This window comes from Heterodontus francisci, chromosome 24 (assembly GCF_036365525.1).
Source record: "Heterodontus francisci isolate sHetFra1 chromosome 24, sHetFra1.hap1, whole genome shotgun sequence".
Taxonomy (NCBI): Eukaryota; Metazoa; Chordata; class Chondrichthyes; order Heterodontiformes; family Heterodontidae; genus Heterodontus; species Heterodontus francisci.
The window spans coordinates 74,926,303-74,950,902 of NC_090394.1; the positions used below are offsets into that span (position 1 = coordinate 74,926,303).

At 41.5% G+C, this 24,600-nt stretch overlaps 1 protein-coding gene across 7 annotated transcripts in view; it reads right to left on the minus strand.

The window, feature by feature from the left end:
- Positions 1 to 24,600, minus strand: part of eef2k (eukaryotic elongation factor 2 kinase) — a 58,371-nt gene that overhangs the window by 20,685 nt on the left and 13,086 nt on the right. For 6 of the 7 annotated variants that reach the window (XM_068056630.1, XM_068056627.1, XM_068056634.1 and 3 more), the window contains 9 exons: positions 22,776 to 23,044; positions 21,171 to 21,218; positions 15,791 to 15,891; positions 11,212 to 11,272; positions 9,757 to 9,794; positions 7,337 to 7,508; positions 2,622 to 2,771; positions 1,937 to 2,069; positions 913 to 1,040 (listed from right to left, as the gene is read on the minus strand). In XM_068056630.1, the coding sequence (XP_067912731.1) occupies positions 913 to 1,040; positions 1,937 to 2,069; positions 2,622 to 2,771; positions 7,337 to 7,508; positions 9,757 to 9,794; positions 11,212 to 11,272; positions 15,791 to 15,891; positions 21,171 to 21,218; positions 22,776 to 22,991 (1,047 nt within the window). In that variant the 5' untranslated portion in view covers positions 22,992 to 23,044. The remainder of the gene's footprint in view (positions 1 to 912; positions 1,041 to 1,936; positions 2,070 to 2,621; positions 2,772 to 7,336; positions 7,509 to 9,756; positions 9,795 to 11,211; positions 11,273 to 15,790; positions 15,892 to 21,170; positions 21,219 to 22,775; positions 23,045 to 24,600) is intronic. The other variant, XM_068056635.1, reaches the window with a different exon arrangement.

A 24,600-nucleotide genomic window follows, 5' to 3' on the forward strand; every position in this document is an offset into this window, starting at 1 on the left:
AATATCGTCTGTCTCTACTCCTGCCACAGTGCATCTGCTGTAGAAATCCTCATTAAGTCTGTCACCTCCAGACTCGACTATTCCAATGCTCTTCTGGCCGGCCTCGCTTCTTCCACCCTCCAGAAAATTTTGCCCAACCAAAACTCTGCTACCCTATCCCACACCACCCCAATCCATACTCAGACCCATACTCTCCCAGCATCATGTTCTTGCTGACCTCATTTGGCTCCTACACCTGGCCCCTCCACAAACATCTCCAATATGAAATTTTCATGCTTCTGTGCACATCCCTCCATAGTCTCAACCCCACCCTATCTCTGTAATCTCCCTGGAACCCAGAGTTGTCCATTCTTCTGACTCTGAAATCTAGTGTACATGCTCCCTTTGCTCCATCACTGGTGGCCAAGCCTTCAGTGATCTAGATCTCACACTATGGAATTCCTACCCTCAACTCCTCCCTTCTCCACCTCCCGCTCTTCCTTTAAGATCCTCCTTGAAACCCATGTCTTTGACAAAGTTTTTGGATATCCATCTTTTCTCCTCCTTTGCCTTGCCATCCATTTGCCTCTGACTATGTCTCTATGAAGCACCTTGGAATGTTTTCTATGTTAAAGATGCTAGAAAGACACTGTATAATTGCAACCCTGTCTTTCCTCTTTCATGATAAAACCCCACAATCCAATGTGGTACTGAACAATACAGGCTGAGGGTGGGCAGATTAGCTAATTCAACAGAGGTATCTGTAGGGTGTTACAATTGCTCTCAGTGCCCCAAACTAGAGAAAAATCAACTTGCTTTGCCACTCCAATGGCAAACCCTATTGGAAAGTGTGGTTGATGCTCACAGTCTAGGTCCACCCATGAAAAAAGGGTCACTTGGACAGATATGTTACACGTTATGTAAAGCACTAACCAGTAGATTCTGCGCATGTTCCAAAGTTTCCTTTTCCTTAAGAGACAAATCAAATGGTGTAAGTCCCATTTTCTTACAAATTGTGTTGCAGGCATGAGAATGAAAAAACAAGGCCATCCCTCGCACACCTGTAGTGAAAAGTGCAGGATCAGTATAACACTCTCCAAGAATGAACACACTTTGTTTAACCTTGGACAACCAGGAAAAACCCAGGCTCGATCCCCAATCTGTGCTGAATTAAATAACTCAGTTGCAGCAGTAGGGAAAGTGATGTAATCGGCCTCAGTGTCCATGGGACAAGAAAGGGGAAAATCCTCACAGTCAAACAGCAACCCATCACTCATTGTCCAGCAGTCACAAGGGGATGAGGTATCAGAGGGCTGCCACTGGCCATAATTTTGACGACCTCTATCACATCGCCCTTTAACCTGCTCTGCTCCAAGGAAAAGCACCCAAGCTTCTCTAATCTCTCCACATTACTAATGTCCCTCATCTCTGGCACCATTATCTTGCTGAATGGCAGAGTAGGTTCAAATAGCCAAATGGCCTACTCCTGCTCCTATTCCTTACGTTCTTACTCTGGTACTCTCCAAGGACTTGATATCATTCCTGAAGTGTGGTGCCCAGAATTGGACACAATAGTTCAACTGAGGTCAAACCAGTGAATTGTAAAAGCTTTAGCTTGATTTCCTAAGAGACTTAGTAGTTGGCAGGAAAAAAGACAGAGGCGCAGGGAGAAAGCCAACTGTGCAACAGCCCCGACAAACAAATTTCTCTGCAGCACCTGTGGAAGAGCCTGTCACTCTAGAATTGGCCTTTATAGCCACTCCAGGCGCTGCTTCACAAACCACTGACCACCTCCTGGCGCGTATCCACTGTCTCTCGAGATAAGGAGGCCAAAGAAGAAGATAAATTCTTACATCAAAACGTGCACTGAAATCTATAAACAGTTTAAATAACTGAACTCGGTAAAGGAGTAGCTTAATCACAGATCAGTCTAGTCACTAGTTTATAGAGACATTACCCAAATTGCCATCTCCAAAGTCTGTGCCATTGAATGTATGAACCTGTGGATCCGTGTACAAGTCTCCCACTCCCTGGATGTCAACAACAATCAGCTGGTGTGCAGAGCGTTCAAAGGTGAAATGGCTAAATGCCTGTAATTATATGGTATGGTCAAAAGGAGGACTAGTTAATGGGTTTGATTTCAGTGGAGGGGTATTTCACAGTTCAAAACATACATGCTTATCACAGACACTAATAATATTTGGCCATAGATTTCGCAGACTGAATACATTACAGAAAACAAAGTGATACAAACAGATTGTACTTTAAAAAGGAGTCATGTTGTGCAATGAGACTAAATCCTGAAAAATATGAATACTTAAAAATTTAACAAGACCTTTTCGAAGTTTCATGATAGACATGTGGCCTTTGAAAAAGGGAGAATGATCTTAAATTCCAGGTGACAATTTCTTTTCAATCAATCCCAAGGAACATCAAGAACATCCTTTGAAAATAGGGCAATTCTACACACACACACACACACACACACACACACACACACACACACACACACACATCTTTTCTGGATAGGAGATTTTCAGTCAGACAGTACAGATGAAGTTCTACCTGCCTGGAACTGATGATCTAGAAATGTTTGATTAGGGTACTGATTTATTCTGCATTGTTCCCGATCTATTACTTACCTGTGGAGTAAGGCGGAAGTTTTCGTCCCTTACAAAGCCAGAGTTGGAGTTGTATTTGATATATTTACCCTCTATATAATGTTCCAAGTGGTACAGAGGCTTTCCAGGCCTGTCTTTCATCTCCAAAATACACATCTGCATAATGTCAACCTGTCATTAAGGACAAAATAATTGGTCACTTTTAGAAATGAATAGAACACTCTTGCTAAACAATTTCAAGAACAATTATTTTAATATTTATGGTATTTTTGAAAAGATATGCTTCCTGCGCACCGTACCCCCATTTCTCCTGGAGGCACTGGCACACACTCAGTTATCAATCATCCTGTGCAAAATGAAAGGAAAAAAGACTTGCACTTGAATAGAGCCTTGTATGATTTCAGGACATCACAAAGAGCTTTACAGCCAATTAAGTATTTTTTGAAGTGTACTCACAATGCAGGAAACATGGCAGCTAATTTGCACGCAGCAGCTCTCACAAACAGCAATGAGATAAATGGCCAGGTAAATCTGTATTAGGGATAATCAGCCTGGGCATCCCCTGCTCTTCATCAAATAGCACCATGGGATCTTTCACGTCTACCTGAGAGGGCTGAAGGGGCTTCGGTTCAACGTCTCATCGGACAGACAGCACCTCTGACAGTAGTTCTCAGAACTGCACTAGGAGTGAGATTTGTGTTTAAGGAATGGGACTTGAACCCACATCCTTCAGCTTCAGTGGTGAGAGTGCTACCCACTAAGCCATGGCTAACATAGTGTAAGCCTATTGGGACCTGAATATTGAAGGGTACATGGCATTTAGGAAGGACAGGAAGCTAGGAAAAGATGGAGGGGTAGCTCTGTTAATTCATTATGGTATTAGCGCAATAGAGAGGGATGACCTAAGTTCAGGAAACCAGGATGTAGAAGCAGCTTGGGTAGAGATGAAAAATCATAAAGGCACTTGTGGGAGTGGTGTACAGGCCACCTAACGTTAACCACACTGTAGGACGGGGTATAAAGGAAGAAATAATGCAGCTTGTCAGAAAGGTACGGTGATAATCATGGAGGATTTTAACCTACATATAGGCTGGAAAAATCAGATGGGCAGAGGTAGCCTAGATGAGGAGTACATAGAATGTTTTCGGGATAATTTCTTGGAACAATACGTTCTGGAGCCAACCAGAGAGCAGGCGATGCTAGACCTGGCATTGTGCAACGAGATAGGATTAATTAATGACCTCATAGTTAAGGCGCCCCTAGGTAGCAGCGATCATATTATGATTGAATTTTACATTCAGTTTGGAGGGAGAGCAGTGGGTCCAAGACCAGTATTTTAAACTTAAATAAGGGCAATTATGAGGGCATGAATGCAGAGCTAGCTGAAGTGAACTGGCAAATCAGGTTAAGGGATAGGCCAATAGAGATGCAGTGGCAGACATTTAAGGGGATATTTCAGAATACACAGAATAGATATACTTTAACGAGAAAGAAAAATTCCAAGGGTGGGACCCGCCATCCGTAGTTAACTAAAACAGTTAAAGATAGTATCAAACTTAAAAGAAAAAGCCTAGGATGGGAGGCAGGTCAGAAGATTCGACAGAATATAAAAACCAGCAAAGATTAACTAAAAGATTGATAAGGAAGGTAAAATTAGAGTATGAGAGCAAGCTAGCTAGAAATATAAAGACAGATAGTAAGAGTTTCTATAGACATTTAAAAAAGAGTTAACAAAGTGAATGCTGGTCCTATAAAAAGTGTGTCTGGGGAATTAATAATGGGTAATAAGGGGATGGTAGATGAACTGAACAGGTACTCTGCATCGGTCTTCACTACAGAGGATACAATTAACAACCCAAAATTAGCTGTAAGTCAGGAAATGGAAGGGAGGGAGGAACTCAAGAAAATTACAATCACCAGAGAAGTGGTACTGAGTAAATTGTTGGAGCTGCGGGCCATGGTCATAAAGGAAGTGGCTAGTGAGATAGTTGATGCGACAGTTTTAATTTTCCAAAATTCCCTAGATTCAGGGAAGGTTACACTAGACTGGAAAATAGCGAATGTAACTCCTTTATTCAAAAAGGGAGACAGAAAGCAGGAAACTAAAGGCCAGTTAGCTTAATATCTGTCTTAGGAAAAATGTTTGAAGCTATTATTAAAGACGTTATAGCAGGGCACCAAGAAAAATCACTTTAAAAAATTGAAGGTAATCAGGCAGAGTCAACATGGTTTTGTGAGAGAGAAATCATGTTTAACCAATTTATTGGAGTTCTTTGAGGGAGTTTCATGTGTTGAGGATAAAGGGGAACCGGTGGATGTATTGTACTCACAGATTTCCAGAAGGCATTTGATAAGGTGCCATATCAAAGGTTATTGCAAAAAAGCTCATGGTGTAGGGGGTAACATATTGGCATGGATAGAAGATTAGCTAGCTGACAGGAAACAGAGAGTAGGCATAAATGGGTCATTTTCTGGTTGGCAAGATGTAACGAGTGGTATGCCACAGGGATCAGTGCTGGGGCCTCAACCTTTTACAATTTATATAAATGACTTGGATGAAGAGACCGAAGGTATGGTTGCTAAATTTGCTGATCACACAATGATAGGTAGGAAAGTAACTTGTGAAGAGGACATAAGGGGGCTACAAAGGGATATAGATAGGTTAATGAGTGGGCAAAGACCTGGCAAATGGAGTATAATGTGGGAAAGTGGGAAATTGTCGACTTTGGCAGGAAGAATAAAGAAGCATATTATCTAAATGGTGAGAGATTGCAGAGCTCTGAGAGAGAGAGAGAGATCTGGCTGTCCTAGTGCATGAATCGCAAAAGGTTAGTATGCAGGTACAGCACGTAATTAGGAAAGCTAATAGAATGTTATCGTTTATCGCCGGAGAACTGAATACAAAAGTAGGGAGGTTATGCTTCAGCTATACAGGGCATTGGTGAGACCACATCTGGAGTACTGTGTACAGTATTGGTCTCTTTATTTAAGGAAGGATGTAAATGTGTTGGAAGCAGTACAGAGAAGGTTTACTGGACTAATACCTGGAATGGGTGGGCTGTCTTATGAGGAAAGATTGGACAGGCTAGGCATGTATCCACTGGAATTCAGAAGAGTAAGAGGCGACTTGATTGAAACATCCTGAGGGGTCTTGACAGGGTGGATGCGGAAAGGATGTTTCCTCTTGTGGGAGAATCTAGAACCAGGGGTCACTGTTTAAAAATGAGGGGTCGCCCATATAAGACAGAGATGAGGAGAATTTATTTCTCAGAGGGTCGTGAGTCTTTGGAACTCTCTTCCTCAATAAGTGGTGGAAGTAGAGTCTAAATATGTTTCAGGCAGAGGTAGATAGATTCTTGAGAAGCAAGTGGGTGAAAGGTTATTGGGGGTAGGTGATAATGTGCAGTAATCAGTTCAGCCATGAACTTACTGAATGCCGGAGCAGGCTCGAGGGGCCGAGTGGCCTACTCCTGCTCCGAAATCGTATGTTTGCAGCCTGGATAGCGAGTGTTGACAGGCCACCTGAACTGCCCGACAAGGCCAAACATGACCCCGTCTTCACAACAAGAGTCAATATTGTGGAGGGAAGCTATATAAGACGACCAAAAATACACATTCTGGCAGAGTGAAGACAATGCCAACTTATTGGCTTCATACTTGTTGATTGTAAGACACCACATTTAACACCAATCTGCACCTTTTGACAAGCATTAATCTCTACAGTTCTCCTGATGGTAGTGAACGCATTCATTGAATAACTGAGTCATCAAGGCCAGGATTGTTCCCTGGTCTATGGTGAGTCAGTTGGTCTCAGCCAGGGGAGCAGTGGGCACAGCTGGTCAGTTGGGCAAGATACCAGAATACAGTCAGTACCCATAGAACCTATTTATTAAGAGACAGCAGATACCGAGGGGAGGGAATGGTGGTTGGATGGCAGGGGGAACAAACTGCAAGTTTTGTAATATTCCATTGACTGGGCTGCTGTAAAATTTTTAAAACAATTTATTTTGTAATACAGATCCCACACCACTATTCTGCCTTCACTAGACTGTACAGTTAGTAACTTTATACCAGTATGGCTTCATTAACAGCACACGAGGTCAGAGAGACCTATCTCACTCACACAACTTAAATATCAGCACACTGTCACTCAAATCATTCAATAGGGGTTTTCTTGTAAGCATTCCTATCCACAGACTATTCTTTTAGGTGCTGTGCAAATTCAATTGATTTATCTACAAGTTATTTCCAGATAAAGTCACACTGACATACTAGATGCTAATGCTGCTGCACGATTATGCAGTCCGGCAATAGCCACAGTCAGTACAAAAATTAATGTAAAGTTGAATAAAACACACATTAAAGGTCATAATGTGATAGTCATTCTGATGACTGTACTTACGCTTCAAAATTTCATTTGAACCTCTCCTTCCAATTAGATTCCGATCTTGTAATTCTTTCTTATAAATTTATTACTGCCCACAATTCGCCACATCAGAGAGTCTCAAGATGATACTCAACATGACCAAGATGATAGATTTTTGTTAGGCAAATGTATTAAGGGTTATGAACCCAAGGCACATAGATGGTGTTATGAAACAGATCAGCCATGATCAAATTGAATGATGGAAGAGGCTGAGGGACTGAATGGCCTCCTCCTGTTCCTATGTTGAGAACTCACCACAATACTTGGGATTCTGAATCCTCTAATCAGCAGTCCCAATCTAGAACTTCACCTGTTTTGGAGGTTTATGCCTGTTGTACTCTTCTCCCCAGAGCTTTGCCTCCATTTGAAGTCGCACATCCTCAAAATACACATCTCGATCCACAGAATCTATGTAGCGTTTTGCTACATAATTGGAGGCAGATTTCCACTGCTGATGACGTGTGAAATTCGAAAGCTTCTTCCTGATTTAAAAATAAACAAAATATAGCCTCGGATGATACTTATCAGGAAGAGCAATTTCCTGAACAGGAAATTGTCCCCATTTTCCCCATGAGGATGCCATCTCTTTCTAGGGTAGGTTTCTCCTTCTCCCCACAGTCTTTTCTCACTAATTTTTCCCATGCCCCCCTCCAGCTCCCCTGAACCGTTTGACCTCTTAGTGAAAAATGATTCCACAGGTGAAAATCACACTCCAGTATCGGGTCCAAATGGCCATTAAACAAGAGTGAGCCTCAACAACATTTCAGTATGGCCTCTGGTGTAGCCGAAACCCTGTCCTTCTCCTGATGACCATATAAGCAATCCCAGCTACAACCCTCACTGGCAAGCCTCACAGAGCATTGGTGAGACCACATCTCGAATACTGTGTGCAGTTTTGGTCTCCTTATTTAAGGAAGGATGTAAATGCGTTGGAGGCTGTTCAGAGGAGGTTTACTAGATTGATACCTGAAATGAGCGGGCTGTCTTACGAGAAAAGGTTGGACAGACTGGGCTTGTTTTCACTGGAGTTTAGAAGAGTGAGGGAAGACTTGATTGAAGTATCTAAGATCCTGAACGGTCTAGACATGGAGGATGTGGAAAGGATATTTCCTCTTGTGGGGGAGTCCAGAACTAGGGGGCACTGTTTTAAAATTAGGTGTCACCCTTTTTGGACAGAGATGAGGAGAAATGTTTTTCTCTGAGGGTTGTGCGATTTTGGAACTCTCTGCCTCAGAAGGTGGTGGAGGCGAGGTCATTGAATATTTTTAAGGCAGCGGTATTCTTGTTAGGCAAGGGAATCAAAGGTTATCAGGGGTAGATGGGAGTGTGGAATTCAAACCCAGACGGACCAGCCATGATCTTATTGAATGGCGTAGCAGGCTAGAGGGGCTGAATGGCCTGCTTCTGCTAATTCGTATGTTTGTATGTATGAGTAAAGACCACTAGGGTGGCACTTAGTCATAGAGCCGATGCTCAGTATAATCTACACACAGTTACAAGGAAAACTTCAGACAGAATGTGCAACAATCTATTATACAAGTCATTTAAAAATAATTCACCCGGACAGGGTTAAACAAACAAAAGGCCGTAATTTCAGTTCATGTAGTAAATGTGCGGAATTGACTGCAAACATCTTTAACACATCCAGAACCCAATGCCTGAGAATCCTGGAGACATCTACAGGTTTCTACTGTTGGTTTAGCAGCATGCGACATCACAGCACTATCAATGGATTGTAAATTCATTTTGCATGTTTACAAAGGCACTAATTTAGTGAAATGTCCTGCTTGCTGTCTGCTGAGTTTCAAAACATCAGCACCTCAACTAATCTACTCACGAGAAAAATCCCAGATCCCACACAGCTATGATGATCTAAAATAAATCTTCATTGACTGCAATTTAAAATAAACAAGATTAAAAGAGACATGTATCTGTGGAAGTGGCAGAGGAAGGAGACTAAGAGGAGAACTCTTTCAGAGAGACAGCTTCTTCCCCTGGCAGAATGGTTCAAACCCCCTTCTATGCCATAAAGCTTTAGGTTTCTATGAGTCTTGAATGAGAAAGACACTCTTAAAAATAAGTTATCGGTTACCACAGCCAGCAACTGTTAACCAGTTCCCATCGCTCACTACACCCCCAACACCCACAGTTCAACTGGAAACTGTAAATCTTTGAGGGGAAGGGGAGTCAGTAAACAGCAATCACAAACTGGAGTTCTGGCCCCTCATGTACCCCACAAGCCAGGGGAAATGAGTTGGATTGTAATAGCCCTGCCACTATCCCAGTTTTGATATGCTAACAAAGTGGAGTTGCCCTGGCCATAACTCAGTGTCACATCACTGAGCCACAGCAGCCATGCAAAATTATCTCAGGAGTAACTAAATCGGGTGTTTTTATAAAGTGTTGTGTACAGGATTAAACCCTGCTAGTAGGGTTGGGGGAGGGTGGGATGGGGCGGGGGTAAATTCCATCTCTCCCCTCCATCCCATCTATAACTCTACCACAATTACTTGTATTCTACTGGGAGAAAAACATTTTGATTTCTCTATTATCTCACTATACAACAAAGCAACTTCACATAACACGATATGTTAAATGCACATCCAGAGCAAACAGAAGGTGAGCTATGGTGGGGAACACACAGCTTCACTTCACCACTCGTAGAATCCCTGGCCTCTGCCCACACTGATTTACATTAATTATTCAAGGCAACAAAAATATAAAACTTACGTTCTGTAACATTCCCGCATTGCACCACGTCCAAAGGGCTGAAAGGGAAACATGAATGTCTTAACTTACACACAAGCTAGTAATTTTGTGAAACTTTATAAAGGAGAAGGAAGTACAATGAAAGTCAAGTACTTATGCTTGGAGAAGTTCTCACAAGCTTTTTCTTTGCTTTTATAATCATAAAACCAGGATTTAAATAATACTTTTGGGCTGCACCATGGGTTTTGTACACAGCTCAGTCAAAGCATGCATGCTGTACTGATGTCAGTCAATTGCTGTACCAACCCTTATATATTTACATGTCTGTGTGCTTCCTTAGATAATAAACAAATTTCTGCAAGGACAGTAGGAGGGTACGGGGGTGTGGGCAAGATCCGCAATCACTTTACACTCACTGCTCATTGGGCTGGGGAGTTACATGACAGGCTCAGGAGCAGGTAGATGCCAGCTTCTGAACTGGTAATGGTGCATGGGATGAAGGGGACATGTGGGAAGAATCACTGCTGCTTTTGCGTAGAACAGCAATGGCAAAAGCACTAAACATTAAGTCCATTTATGACTTAATTAAAACTGAAGAGTCTCTCTACATGACAGTGTGCTAGGCTTCAATAGTGTTCACACTTGAGGAACAAATCATGCTTTTCTTCAGCATATATAATAAAAATATTTGATATGCCTTACAATGGAAAAAAATCAAACTTGCATTTATATAGCGCCCATCATGAGATCAGGATGTTCCAAAGCACTTTAGGGCTAACTGAGTACGTGACGTGCAGTCACTGTTGTAAAGTAGGGAAATGCAACAGTGAATTTGCACACAGTAAGGTCCCATGATGACATATTAATAACACAACCTTTTTTTTTTAGTGATGTTGGTTGAGGGATAAACTCCCTTGCTCTTCTTCAAAACAGGACCATGGGATCTTTTACGTCCACCCGAGAGTACAAATGGGGCCTCGATTTAATGTCTCATTCAAAAGATGGCACCTCTGACAATACAACATTCCCTCAGTACTCATTCAGTGCTGCAGAGACGTCTCCCTTCATGTGCACAAGTTTCTGGAGTGGGCCTTAAACATACCGACCTTCTTATTCAGATGTGAGAATGCTGTGACTGAGCAAAGGCTGAGCAAGGAAACACATCTCTACGTGCCCCAGTTATGCAGGCTGCTTGGCAGGGTACCAAGAAGTGTGTTCTTTCCTCTCTAGTGTTGTCCAGGTTCAGGAAGAAACAAAGAGCTTCTGCAGAGCAGATCAATTCAAATTTTCTAACCTCCGGCTCAGGACTGGCAATGGCAATGGCCTGGGACCATGTTTCTTGCTTATACTGTGACTGGATTAATGGTATGCAGATAGCGACCATAAACAGGCTAAATACCTGAATGGCAAGACCCGCAACAACAGCTGCTGTGTGAAATCGTATAAAAATTTCTTTTATAATAACGGTGGTATTACCTGTTTTGCCATTTTCATTAACACTTCGTCTTCCACCCATTTTCCTGAAATAGCATTGTACCTATTAACACAGAAAATCAAGGAAGGGGGATTATTTGAATTCGGAATCATTTCTCCACATCCCCTCCACCACACTGGGGGTGGGACATCACTGGTCTATCAGTGGCCAGCAATGAAGGTGGGCAAGCCACCGTCCTTTCCTTCAGGAAGCTCATTTCCTTTTCAGGTCAAGTGAATTAAGCTCAGTCAATTGGGACCAGAAAACCTAAAAGAAAATTAAAAAGAAAACTTGCATTTATATAGCACCTTTTAGGATCGCAAGACGTCCCAAAGCATTTTACAGCCAATGATATACTTTTGAAGTGTAGTCACTCCATAATGTAGGAAAGCCAAGTCAGTCCCGGGACTTGGGCCTTCTAGTTCGCTGTAAAGTTCGACAACTGTAACTTCTGTGTTACCTAAAACAACTCTAATAAAGAATTTAATCATGATAGCTTTGTAATATATCTTTGATACTGCAGTGTTGGACACTTCCATAAGCAGATTCCATGTTTCCTACATTGAGGATTTGTTCGCACTATCTAATACCTCCTAATATGACAGTGTAACTGATTTTGGTCGGCCCCTTTACTGAATCAGACTGAGGACTGCTCTGCAACTGGTCAGCTCTCTTCTCAAGCTCGGTACCCTAAACCCTACCTGCCTTTCCCAGAATACCTTAGCAATTGACCTTGAACATATGGATCTTTGCTCTTTATTGGTTTCTCTGAACAGGAAGCATTAATGCGTTCCCTGTCTGAAGATTGGTCAGCAGAACGGCCAATTAAACCAACTGGTGGCGTCTGAAGATGAGATTCCGACCAGCCAACCATTATGCAAGTGGAACATAGTTTCTCCACCACAATATCTATGAATGCCCACTGGAAGAGTCTGAAACAAGACAACAAATTACCCATTGTCTCAAATTGCTATGGGTAACAGGTTCAACCTGTCAATTTTTTTTTTTATTAGTTCATGGGATGTGGGCTTCACTGGCTAGACCAACATTTATTGCCCATCCCTAATTACCCTTGAGAAGGTGTTGGTGAGCTGCCTTCTTGAACCACTGCAGTCTATGTGGGGTAGGTACAGGATTTTGACCCAGCGACAGTGAAGGAACGGCGATATAGTTCCAAGTCAGGATGGTGGGTGGCTTGGAGGGGAACTTGCAGGTGGTGGCGTTCCCATGCAGTTGCTGCCCTTGTCCTTCTAGATCGTAGAGGTCGCAGGTTTGCAAGGTGCTGTCTAAGGAGCCTTGGTGCATTGCTGCAGTGCATCTTGTAGATGGTACACACTGCTGCCACTGTGCATCAGTGGTGGAGGGAGTGAATGTTTGTAGATGGGGTGCCAATCAAGTAAGCTGCTTTGTCCTGGATGGCGTCGAGCTTCCCGAGCGTTGTCGGAGCTGCACCCATCCAGGCAAGTGGAGAGTATTCCATCACACTCCTGACTTGTGCCTTGTAGATGGTGGACAGGCTTTGGGGAGTCAGGAGCTGAGTTACTCGCCGCAGGATTCTTAGCCTCTGACCTGTTGATTGCACCTAACTGCCTCTCTATCTAGGTAATGGAAAGAGTGCTGGACTCGTGAACATAAAAAATCCTGAACCCAAGTTGATATCAAGAACACATTACAGCTTAATCCAAAAATCTAGGTCAAATAGCCAATAATCCTTAGTCGTTGAAATGCTCTTAGATGTGGTTAATAGGCAGATTATGGCTAACCTTGGTAGACATCTGGGATCGAGCTGTCTGCCAACACAGACCATCAAATACTGTGAAAACAGGTGGGGTTAAAATTACAGGAGAACTTTATATTAAGAGATGTTTTTTATGCTGCGGCTTTCTCAATGGTTCAGTGGTTAAAGGCATCGCCTGATGTGGTACTGAGTCATCCAGATCAGAAGTGACTACTTACAAACACTGATCAGCATTGAGTTAGCTGATCTCAATTTAGCCGGATGTTGGAGTGCTACAATTGGCCTAAGTGTCTCTGGGCTGGAGAGGAAAAGCAGCCAGGGTTCCTAATGCTGATTGCTACTCAGTGACTCATGCTGGAAAGGGCATGTGTGTTGGATGTCAGGAGAGAAGAGGATCAGTCTTCACTGTGATGTCCTTTATGAATAACCTAGTGACATTCACTGTCCAGGCAGAGACACATGGTCACTTGGGTATAATACGGGGGGAAATTAAGTCATTGGCTTTAGGGGAGGAAAGGGAAAAAGGAATTTTATAACCTAAATTTTCCAGTAAAACTCCACCACCCCCACCTCCCCTCCGGAAACAAAATATCATTTGCAGACTATATTTACAGCCTGGAAAAGTAACAGCTGCTACAGGATGAAACTGTTACCAAAAGAAAAACAGGCTCAACCTATTCAAATCTACCCTCCTACACACACTACATCCTGCGAGACAGCTTGGTGTTAAATGTTGCATACAATTTTAGCCACTTCTCTAAGAAGCTTGGCTGCATAGCACATCTTATAACACCATGAGCAGAGTGGGAATAATGAGGTTAAAGTTTTTGACAACCAGATCAACAGATTATTAATTTCTCACAATAAAAAGTTTGAAAGTATTTTAGAACCATTTTGCAACTTCTATTTCCAGCAGAAACTGACTGTTCTATTTTTGGCTTAGGGATAGGAAACAAAAATGTTAACAGTCTGAATAGCAGTCGCATACTATAGTCTGCAACAGATCTCATTAGCTTTACTGTGATGCTGTGTAACAACAATGTGCTGGCATTATTTATTAAAAACACAAAGTAATTATAAGATGCTTTAATTAAAGAACGTACCCTCAGATACAAATGCGATTGTTCAGTTCCAGTGGGTTTTACATAACTGCTGAGTTGCAAGTTTGACTAAATTGGCACAAAGCCAAGTTCAATAATAAATCTAGGACATACTGTGCTGCTGTAGCTTTGCAACAGTCAACCAGTGTTACTGATACTTGCTTAAAATATCACTAAAGGTTGCCCTCTCACAGGCAGGATTTTTCAGCACCGTCTTTAATCAGCAAAGAGGACCAAGAAAGATTTAAAACAGCAGAAGAACTTCAATTATACTAAAATACAAAGCAGGAAATAAAAATAAATCTTTGATCTGAAATTCCTTCAATGGTTTATCATATAATAGTTATGAAGCTTAGTTAATTTCTAGTAGAAGCTTTTTTCTCTCCTGAAGACATCTAGACCTCAGAGAGGGTGTAGAGGAGATTTACTGGAGCAGAGAAGGTTAAGGGGAAATTATGTTAAAAATCATGTAGGATTTTGACAGAATAGATAGAAAAAAACTGTTTCTACTGGCAGGTGGGTCAGTTACCAGAGGACATAAATTTAAAATAATTAGCAAACAAAAAGCCAGAGGGAGATGAGGAGAAATATTGTTATGCAGCGAGTCATGATGATTTGGATTGTACTGCCTAAAAGGGTGGTGGAAGCTGATTTAGCAGTAACTTTCAAAAGGGAATTGGATTAATACCTGAAAAGGAAAACAACTGCAGGGCTAAGGAGAAAGAGCAGGGGGTGTAGGGCTAATTGAATAGTTCCTTCAGAGAGACGTTACAGGTCTGATGGGCTGAATGGCCTCCTCCGTGCTGTATGATTATATGATGGCTATGATCCATCTGGGGTACAGTTCCACAGGAACATGTTGTCTTCTGGTAACTTGATCCAAGTGACCATTCTTCATACGATAGCCTAGACAATGAGCTGGTAGGCTACTAAGAGGAGTGTATCATAACTCAACCCGCTGCTGGCCTCACCTACCTCCACTTTCTAGCAGGAGTCACTGGACAGTGATCAGAAGACCCTGCCTAATGTTTCCTCTCTCTAACTAAGGCACTAAGGACAACTGCAGCATCCCAACTGCTGGCCCAATAGGGAGATCAGCTACCACAGCACAGGCTCAAACCCTTCCTAGTCTGTAGGACTTTGCACCTCATCAGCAGTGCATTTCTCTACTAAGCCATGAATAGCTTGTAGAAACATCTGTAAATCAATGAGATAACACATACTCTTTGCTGTTCTCAATCAAACAAAGAGCGTAATTAGGTGTACCCATGTCTAATTTTGAAAGGAAACTGATTAAGAAGAACACTTCCTAAATTTGGCTTACATCTGGTCAAGCCACTTGAGGAATGAACTTAAACAGTACCACAACATTAATCCTGCTCTATTTAAAAGCAGTACTTGGTCCAAGGGAGAACAAAGACTTTTGCCCTTTATATAGGAAAATCCTTCACTTTCGTTGCTTTATTTCAGTATTGCCGTTGAGAAATGCCATGGGTAGTAACACAGTGAAATTGTGTTTTGGCATATCCTAACACCAGTTCTTGAACGACATTTATAAAAATGCTTTGGCAGACTTCCTGTTGATCCTCAGCGTCAACAGATTCTGACTCTGCTGTTCTCAACCGTGTTTACTGTGCATTAAGTTTTGCTCCTCACAGAGTATAATTTTCTTTTTACACTGAGGAACATACTTCAGACTCGCAGGAATCAAAAGATTGATCTAAAGCAAAAAGAAATATAGACCTGTGACGAGTTGCTGACTCAGTCTCAATTTCTTCCAGATGGAATTCTGCCCAAGGATCAGGCATGTGTTTGGCTTTTTCCAATGCATGTTTCCAAGCATCCTGCGAAACAGACAAAACAGCTCATCAGTTCACTTATCGAAGGTCTGGTGCCAACACAACAATGAATTTATATAACGTATTCTAGATAGGCTATTCTGGTTGGAGCACTTTTGCATTTGTAAATCAGTGACCTATACCACAGCCACAGAATTGGTGGAAAGCAGCCCAGCCTGTTACTCCAATGGTACATAATTACTTGGTATAGGGCTCTTTTTTAAAAAGAGAAAGGCCAAAGTTCAATAATAGCACAGTGTTAAGGGGCAAATGTACTTTCATGATTATTCTGAGCCACGTATTTACAACAATCTACTTCTGCCCCTAGCTTGTATGTTCTGATATACGCACATTTCCTTCTCAGATTGCAGTGCGAGAAACTTTAAATGGGACTTCAGATCAATAAGTGTACAAAAAAGTTATATTATTTCAGCTTACTCAAAACTGAATTTCAGAATTCATCTTATAAAGCACAATATTAGTTAAAATAATAGTGCCCAAATAATTGTTTCACATCAATTTCCACTGCTGTATTTTATGAAAAAACAGAAACTCTTTAAATGCCTATGAAATAAATCCAGATAATTTTATCATTAAAGGAATGGCATAACAGACGTGGATTCACTTCTCGATCTCGCTTGGATTTTTATGGGCTGTGAAAAGGAGTCTTTATTTTTCAGATACCCAATATGTCTGTTATACCAAACCATTTATCCACTCACCCAGTCATAAAATTAAGTACAACAAACAAGTCAATAATCTACCAGAGCCCATTCGCACTCCAGTAAAAACAAACTCCTTTTCAAATGCAGAACTGAAAAGTTTTAACAGAACCAGCACACAGTCCTTAACAAACCCAGTTCACTGAACCCAGTAAGTTGAGCAAGCTTCTGGTGCATGGTTTTCATGCAGCATGTATTCAGGCACATGCCTACATTAGGTGCAATATTTGTTTTTGCATGTTAGTTTGCACCATAGCTGATTTTATCACAACAAGAAAGTAGCACCAAGTAACCAACCAAGAACGGAATCAAACTTACCACTCTCCCTTCTGGTCACAATATATAAATTGCAATAAACTTTGAAGCTTGTAATCACCAAACACAAAAGGGCTGGTTCTACAAATCTAACACATGTGCATTTAGCATCCAAAGTACTAACCTTTTCGTGGCACATTATACACTTAACTGAGACACAGCAACAATATATGTTCCTGATTTCTTTGACTTTCCAAGCTGATTTACACTGCACTTCAGAACACTGTTTTATGCAGAAGGCTCCACTTTCAAAAGTGATCAGGTAAATCAGTCAAATAGCAAATCGTTAAAGTTTAGAATTGTTGAGATAGCAGACTGCATTTATAATCCTTATTGCGACTGCATTGTCAAGTTATGATTTTTTGAAAAACTTTGTTTTCATTTATGGTAATTTAAACAATTTCTTAGGCAAAAAATCAGTCCGTTTTCAACTGAACATTTTCTGCTCAATTTAAGCACTACTGTCAATAGCCAGCTAATTGGAAATATTAAACAGCAGACAAAATTAAAATACATCAATACATGATTCAACTTCTGGGAACAATACATATACTGGAAAATGTGAACTGAGAGATTCTGTTGCTGTTGAAGTCTGTATATAGAATATGGCTTAGTTAGGAGAACTTGACATGAGCAGGAAGCATCATGGGTGAATGCTTTCAGGAAGGAAAAAGTTACTGTGGGATATCTTTCCTTGAAAGTACAACGAGTTCTGTGAGAAAACAGGTTTGAGAAAGACCTCCAGGCAAGGAACTGTAACCAAATGAAACGGATAAGGTTAGAGCAAGAGAAGCAAAGACAATGGGTTGAATTTTAGTAGCTCTCCAACGCCGAAGGTCGTGGCAGGTTGGGGGGGCGGGGGGGGGGGGGGGTGGGGAGGGCCTGAAAAATATACCTTATTCATAAAAATCTGTAAAAAATGCATTACAAAACAGTTCAAATCAGCACCAAGTTGACATTCCAAAAAGTGCAAAGGAGATCAGTTTTCTTCGATACAGGAGTGAGTTGCCTCCACAACCCTTCCATTCCATTTTACATGCCATGTACATTTTACAGCAAACCCATATCTGATGTATACAGCCCGAGGGGTTTCTTGATCTGTTATGTGACAATGTGACTTTAACAATTTAAAGTAGTAGTAAGGGCTTTGAAGCCCTTTAAAAATGGCGCCAGTGCCTGCATTGTGGCGCTGGATGCCGTTGCCAGGGACAGAGCAGCTGGGCCCTTTACCTCATCGGGGGTGGCCACTCCGCCCCCTCCATTTAAATGATCCCCCAAGCAGAATATCGCGGGGGCTCAGCGACGCACAGTCAATTTGCATACAGCAAACTCCTTCAAACAGCAATGAGATAAATAGCCAGATAATCTGCTTTAGTATGTTGGTTGACAGATAAATATTGGCCCAGCATATCCAGGCACAACGTCGTCATTCTTCTTTGAATAGAGCCACAGGATCTTTTACATCCAACTGAGAAAGCAGATGGAGTCTCGGTTTAACATCTCCTCTGGAAGGCAGCACCTCCAACAGTGCAGCACTCTCTCAGTACTGCACTGAAGTGTTAGTTTACATTAGATGATCAAATTCGGGGCTTGAGACCTTCTGACTCAGAGGCAAGAGCACTACCAATAGGCTGCAGAGTGAGTGAGGAAGACCAGGAACCAGAGGGAAAATCAGGAGAACACGAAGGCCTGGCAGGAAAAGGGTGATGGGAGTGAAAGCAACAAAAGAAGGGAGAAGGAAACAGTCAGCGTCAGAGCAGCAGGTGGCATAGGACAGGCTGACTGGAACAGTGGACTTAAGGCACTTTTACCCTCAGGCAATTTTAGTCAATAGCAGACACATAGTAGCGCCTGCAAATATAAAAGGAGGCAATGTATGAAGTTTTGATTGTTTTGGAGTGAGATCTTAGCAGGTTGTGTAGTCTTCCATTGGTTAAGATCCCCTTTTATCCTTGTCCTTAGTTTCTAAATGCTTGCATGCGTTTCTGGTTGCCTGCAAGCTTGTATCATGATGCAGTTCAGCAAGCAGACATATCAAATCAATGTCACATTCACTCCGGCCTTTTTTTAAATTCATTCATGGGATGTGGGCATGACTGGTCAGGCCAGCATTTAAAGCCAATCCCTAAACTGCCCTTGAGAAGGTGTTATTAGAGAGGGAGTTCCAGGATTTTAACCCAGCGACAGTGAAGGAATAGTGATATTTCCAAGTCAGGATGGTGTGCAGCTTGGAGGGGAACTTGCAGGTGGTGGTGTTCCCATGCATCTGCTGCCCTTATTCTTCTGGGTGGTACAGGCCATGAGTTTGGGAGGTGATGTCGAAGTGTGCCATGAAGTCAAGCCTTTGTCTCATGATTCAGCTCACAACAGGCCTACAGGGGAGAGCAGTGCCACTGAAAAAGTGATAGCAATATAGGTACAGGAGTGTGTTGCTCCTCTGTGACCAGATCAATAAGAGTTTTCACACTGACTCAGGAGGTAAAAGTGCACATAACTCCGGGTGGTCCATCAATTTACTCTGCCAAAGGGTAGGCTAAGCTGTCAGCTCACCCATATGGTTCAGTTATGTGCTGCTGAGATTGCTGGCCTCAATGGGCATAACTCTAACAATGGGGAGTGTCTGCATCTGACATGGTAAAGTAACAAACGTGATTCCATAGCATGTAATGCTGTTCTGACTTTGCAGAATCTGCTCTGCAATATAACAGGGTGAATTGGGCACCACGGGAACGGGATAATATTGCGGGACTGTTATTAGATATAAATAGGTCATTAGACCCCTCAATTACCAGTTGGATAACAATGTGGCGAAACACAACTTAAGGTAAACTCCTCTACATCATTCTTTTAAACTCTCCAAACATATGACTGCAAAGGGTAAACGGAACTGCATTTCTATCTGTGTATGACTAGATTAAACAGCCAGGGCACTATACCAAGCATACCATGTTGCTGTTCCCTCAGCATCAGTGTAGTGGGGCTTTTAAGGAAGAAACTGAAAACAATCTTATGCTATCTACTTTTGCTCTGATTGTACACACAAGGGTACTGAAGCTCATACATTTCAGATGTTTTTTTGTTTTCTTCCCCACCTTTCCTGAATGCACCAACTCTGATTGCAGTACTGATCCCTTAGCTCCAGTGCACGGCTCGCTCTTTATCCATGAGCCCAGGGAGCAAGTGACGACCACAAAGGCATCATCGTTGCTGAACTCTCATTTTGTTCTTTACTCAATGTTCATTTAAGTATTTTCTGGGTGGGTGGGAGGAGAAAGGGAATCATTGGACAGTGATCAGGGATAGCAACATTGCCCTGAATTTAAAGACGGGGGGGCGAGGGCTTAAAAAAAAAACTCAAACTTCAATTTGTGGACAGTTAATAATGTACCACTCCCAGGAGCATTACATCAATTTATTTTTGTTTTTAAAACAGCCAGACTAAAAGTAAAGCCACAGCTGGTTTCTACTGTGTTTTGGAGCCTGCATGCTCTGTGTGTCATTGGCACTATTTCAAATAAAGTAGTACAGCACATCCTTCACACTGACATACCCATTTATATCGCTGTAACATTCAACCTCTATTTGTGACCTTTGACTGTACTTGGTTGTGTGGGTTAACTCACGAAACGTACCGTATAACTCAAGTTCCTGCTTGCCCAAAATACAGTCAGTAAATGGAGACTTCAGACAGGTTTTATGAAAATATTTAACTGCTGCAATTACTTAAGGAGGAAAACAGTCAGCACTATGACTAACAGACAATCATTTTTAATTTCAAAACCACGTGAAATCAGGAATTAGTGATAGGTGATGCCAAGTTTGGATTTCAAACCCTGAAGGCAACAACTGGCATTTATATAGCAACTTTAACATAGTAAAACATCCCGAGGAGTATTATCAACTAAAATTTACACCAAGCCACATAAAGTGATATTAGGACACGTAACAAAAACTTGGTCAAAAAGCAAAGTTTTAAGGAGCATCTTAAAGGAGGAGAGAGAGGTTTAAGACTGCAGAAGGAAGGAAACGCTCGAGGGAGGTCAGGAGTTCTACAGTGTTCAGATCCAGGAAAAGAATAAGAGGAGTCTTGGTTCAATCAAGGCAAGAATGAAAAGCAGAATTACATAAGTCATGAAGAGAAAAATTATGAGGACATGCAGAATAACAGACACCACAATATAAACAGATTTGGGACAGGACGGTGTAACTGCAGTATACGCAGTGAATGATTACAGATATAGGACCTACCCGACCTCGGTCAGTTAATGAGCCAAACTTAGGAGGGGTCTGGTGATTCTGAAGAATACATGAAAGATAATTTAGAGATACAAAAATTTACTGAAAAGCAAATACAGGCAATTCTTATTTGAAACAAAACCATTGCCAGTTAGTGCTTTCTTTGGCTTAGTTACAATATCTCATGATGTATCTGATTATGAGAATATCCCCAACTATATCTTTGATTCGTCCAGCCAATACTAATAAAAGATTATTCTAGTTTATATGAAGCAAGACAACAACAGTTAATTGATTGTTTACTGCACAAAATGCTATGATTTGGTCACATTATTTCTCTGAGCTCATATTGATTAATTAAAAAAGAAACACAAGTACTAAAATAAAAACAACTGATAAATGTTTCAGTATTTTTAAACCATTCTTATATTTTAAGGATTAATATGGGGGACTTTTACTTTTTCATCTCAGTTTAAGATTTTCAATCTTCTAAAACGTTTCTGGCAAGTTTGGTGCTTTCTGTTCTGGTTCATCCCTATTTATGGACCTCAGTTGTTCTCATTTCCCTAGAACAGATAACTACAAATCTTACATCATCCCTGAGACAACAATCAACTGACATAAACATGACAGACGTGTGCACCAATAAAGCTTCCCTAATACAGCAACATCCATTACATAAAAAAGAAACCTAGGCTGCAGAGATTAAATTGTCATCAGTTGACGATATTAGTGCAGTTCTATAGCAGATAGTGTACAAATAAAACAGAATCATTCGGATAGAGGGGCTGCCCATTGAACAGTATTGTTCTAAGAGCATGGTGTTATTCTAATACCCCTAAAATAATCAATCAGTTGCTGAACAACCCAATATTTGAAGGAAACATGCCATTGTATTTTAAAATGCATAAGCAATTGTTTCTTGCAAATAACCACCTATTTCTGTCTGAAAATTAAGACCAAGTCCCATTTAACAACATAGATTCTTATTCATTTCCCACTTGTTTTTACATGACACACATTCTCTCCCCATTGCCTCACCATCCCCAAATCCTTAAACCAATAACAAACTGATTTAGTGGCATCTGGATTGAAATCCCACTGTGTGATATGAGCCACAAAATATTGTCAATGAAATTCCTTTGCTACCAACAAAAACGTTAACCCATTTATGACAAAGGAATTTCATACGGATGTGTTTGTTACTAATATCCCACAGTGCGATTTCAATCTAGTTTAGGGTACAGCATGACTAAACCCTACCAAGCACCATCAATTCCAACCAGGAAATTATAATTGCAGCCAGACTAACCTGTAAATATCTAACTAGGACATCGGGCTCATTAAAATGAATGCTGTCTAATCTCGGCAATTTCAAGGAGCCATAGTGACCATATGTGTGGCGGACACAATACAGTCCGAGTTTATAAACAGCCATGCTTAGCGTGTTTTAGTGTCATATGCATCTGCTAATGCACACATAAGGCTTTCATTTATTGCAGTAAATATTTTTTAATACCACAAGCAATGTTATTAGTAAGCATGCTTGTAATGCACTAGTCAAGGGCGAGGGGAAAAAAGGAAAAAAAAATGAGAAATCAGCAGAATGGACCGTACCTTAACATTGAAAGACGACTTTCTCGGGGAGCTGGAGGTTTCACAAAATTTGCTCTTCATGAAATTGTGGTTGCAGGTCTTACTTGGTTTATTAAATTCATCATAATCCGTAATGGAGCAAATAAGGTATTGTTCGTCATCATCACTATCCTCTCTCGAGTCTCTATTTCCATTGCCAACTTCTTCTATGTCAAAGATCAGATCGTCCTCTGCCATACTTAAATGTTGATATTTCCAGCCTTACGGCTTTATCTTGCAAAAAGGTTCACCTGTAAAGAGTAAACAGATCATCCCATCACGTGCATGTAACATTACTGATTTTGTTACATTACTGAACTTTTTTTTTAAAAAGTCACTATTAAATAAAATGTTAGGTGTCATAACTTTTCGCAAAGGTTTCAATGAGCTTTTTTTTTAAAAATAGTTTATTTATGCAGCCCTGTACATTTTCATTTCTGGTTCTATTGAAAGAGTAGTCTCAAAGATTTACACATGCTCTTTTTCCAATCATAGTCCAACCACACAGGCATATTAAATTCATACCAGATCCATCTGTTAATGTTACAACTCCCTCTCTGTTTATGCCTTTATTTTTACCTCCCGTTTGATGCAGCTCTTGGCCTATTCCTGCCAGGGCAGGGCAGTCCAGATTGCTGACTGGTCAAAAACTGTCAACTGAAATCAGTAAGGTGGGGCGACAGCTGGCCCAAGCCTCAGATACGTGACTGTCTGAGGAAGTGAAAAGCAGGGACAATCAATAAAGTACACTGAGTGCCTGGTGGTGCAACAACATGAAATGTCCTGAATAAAGAGCACGTACTCAACTTCTGGAACTTATTACAGAATGCAGCACCCAGCTTCCAGAAGACCACTCTATAGATGGGTCTTGAAGCCACTTCCTTGACACTGAATATTTCTGCTAGTCCTGGGAATGATCAGCAGGCAGTGATATTACCAAGCACACCAAAAGAATAAACAAATTAAGCACAGACAAGCAGTGCATGTGTGGTTGGGTACACGTATATATTTATAACGTAAGCCAGCTGCTCCACAAATGCTGAGAACCAAGTGATTTCCAGAATTTTACTGCAACAGTCGAGTCCTACAACATGGTAATTAAACATTGGCTGCTGCAATGGAATCAAACTCACAGAACCTCAGATTCGACATGAAATACACTCAATTATGAAAGTCTTTCAAATCTTCATTTTCAAACTTAATTTCATAGAATCATACAGCACATAAGGCAGCCATTTGGCCCATCCTGTGCTGGCTCTTTGATAGCTATCTAACTAGTCCCACTCTGTGTGCTTTTTTCATGGGATGTCAGCATCGCTGGCAATGTCAGCAAAACTTGCAGGTGGTGGTGTTCCCAAGAGTCTGCTGCCCTTGTCCTTCTTGGTAGTAGAGGTCATGGGTTTGAAAGGTGCTGTTGGAGCCTTGGTGAGTTGCTGTAGTGCATCCTGTAGATGGTACACACTGCTGCCAGTGGTGGAGGGCGTGAATGTTGAAGGTGGTGGACGGGGTGCCAATCGAGTGGGCTGTTCTGTTTTGGAATGCATTAAGTTCTTGAGTGCTGTTGGAGCTGCATCCATCCAAGCAAGTAGAGAGCGTTCCATGAAACTCATGACGTGTGCCTTGTAAATGGTGGACAGGCTTTGGGGAGTCAGGAGATGAGTTACTCGCTGCAGGATTCCTAGCCTCTGACCTGCAGCCACTGTATTTATATGTCTGATCCAGTTAAGCTGCTGGCCAATGGTAACTGCCAGGATGTTGATGTCAATGGGAGACTGTTAGATTCTCTCTTGTTGGTGATGGTCATTGC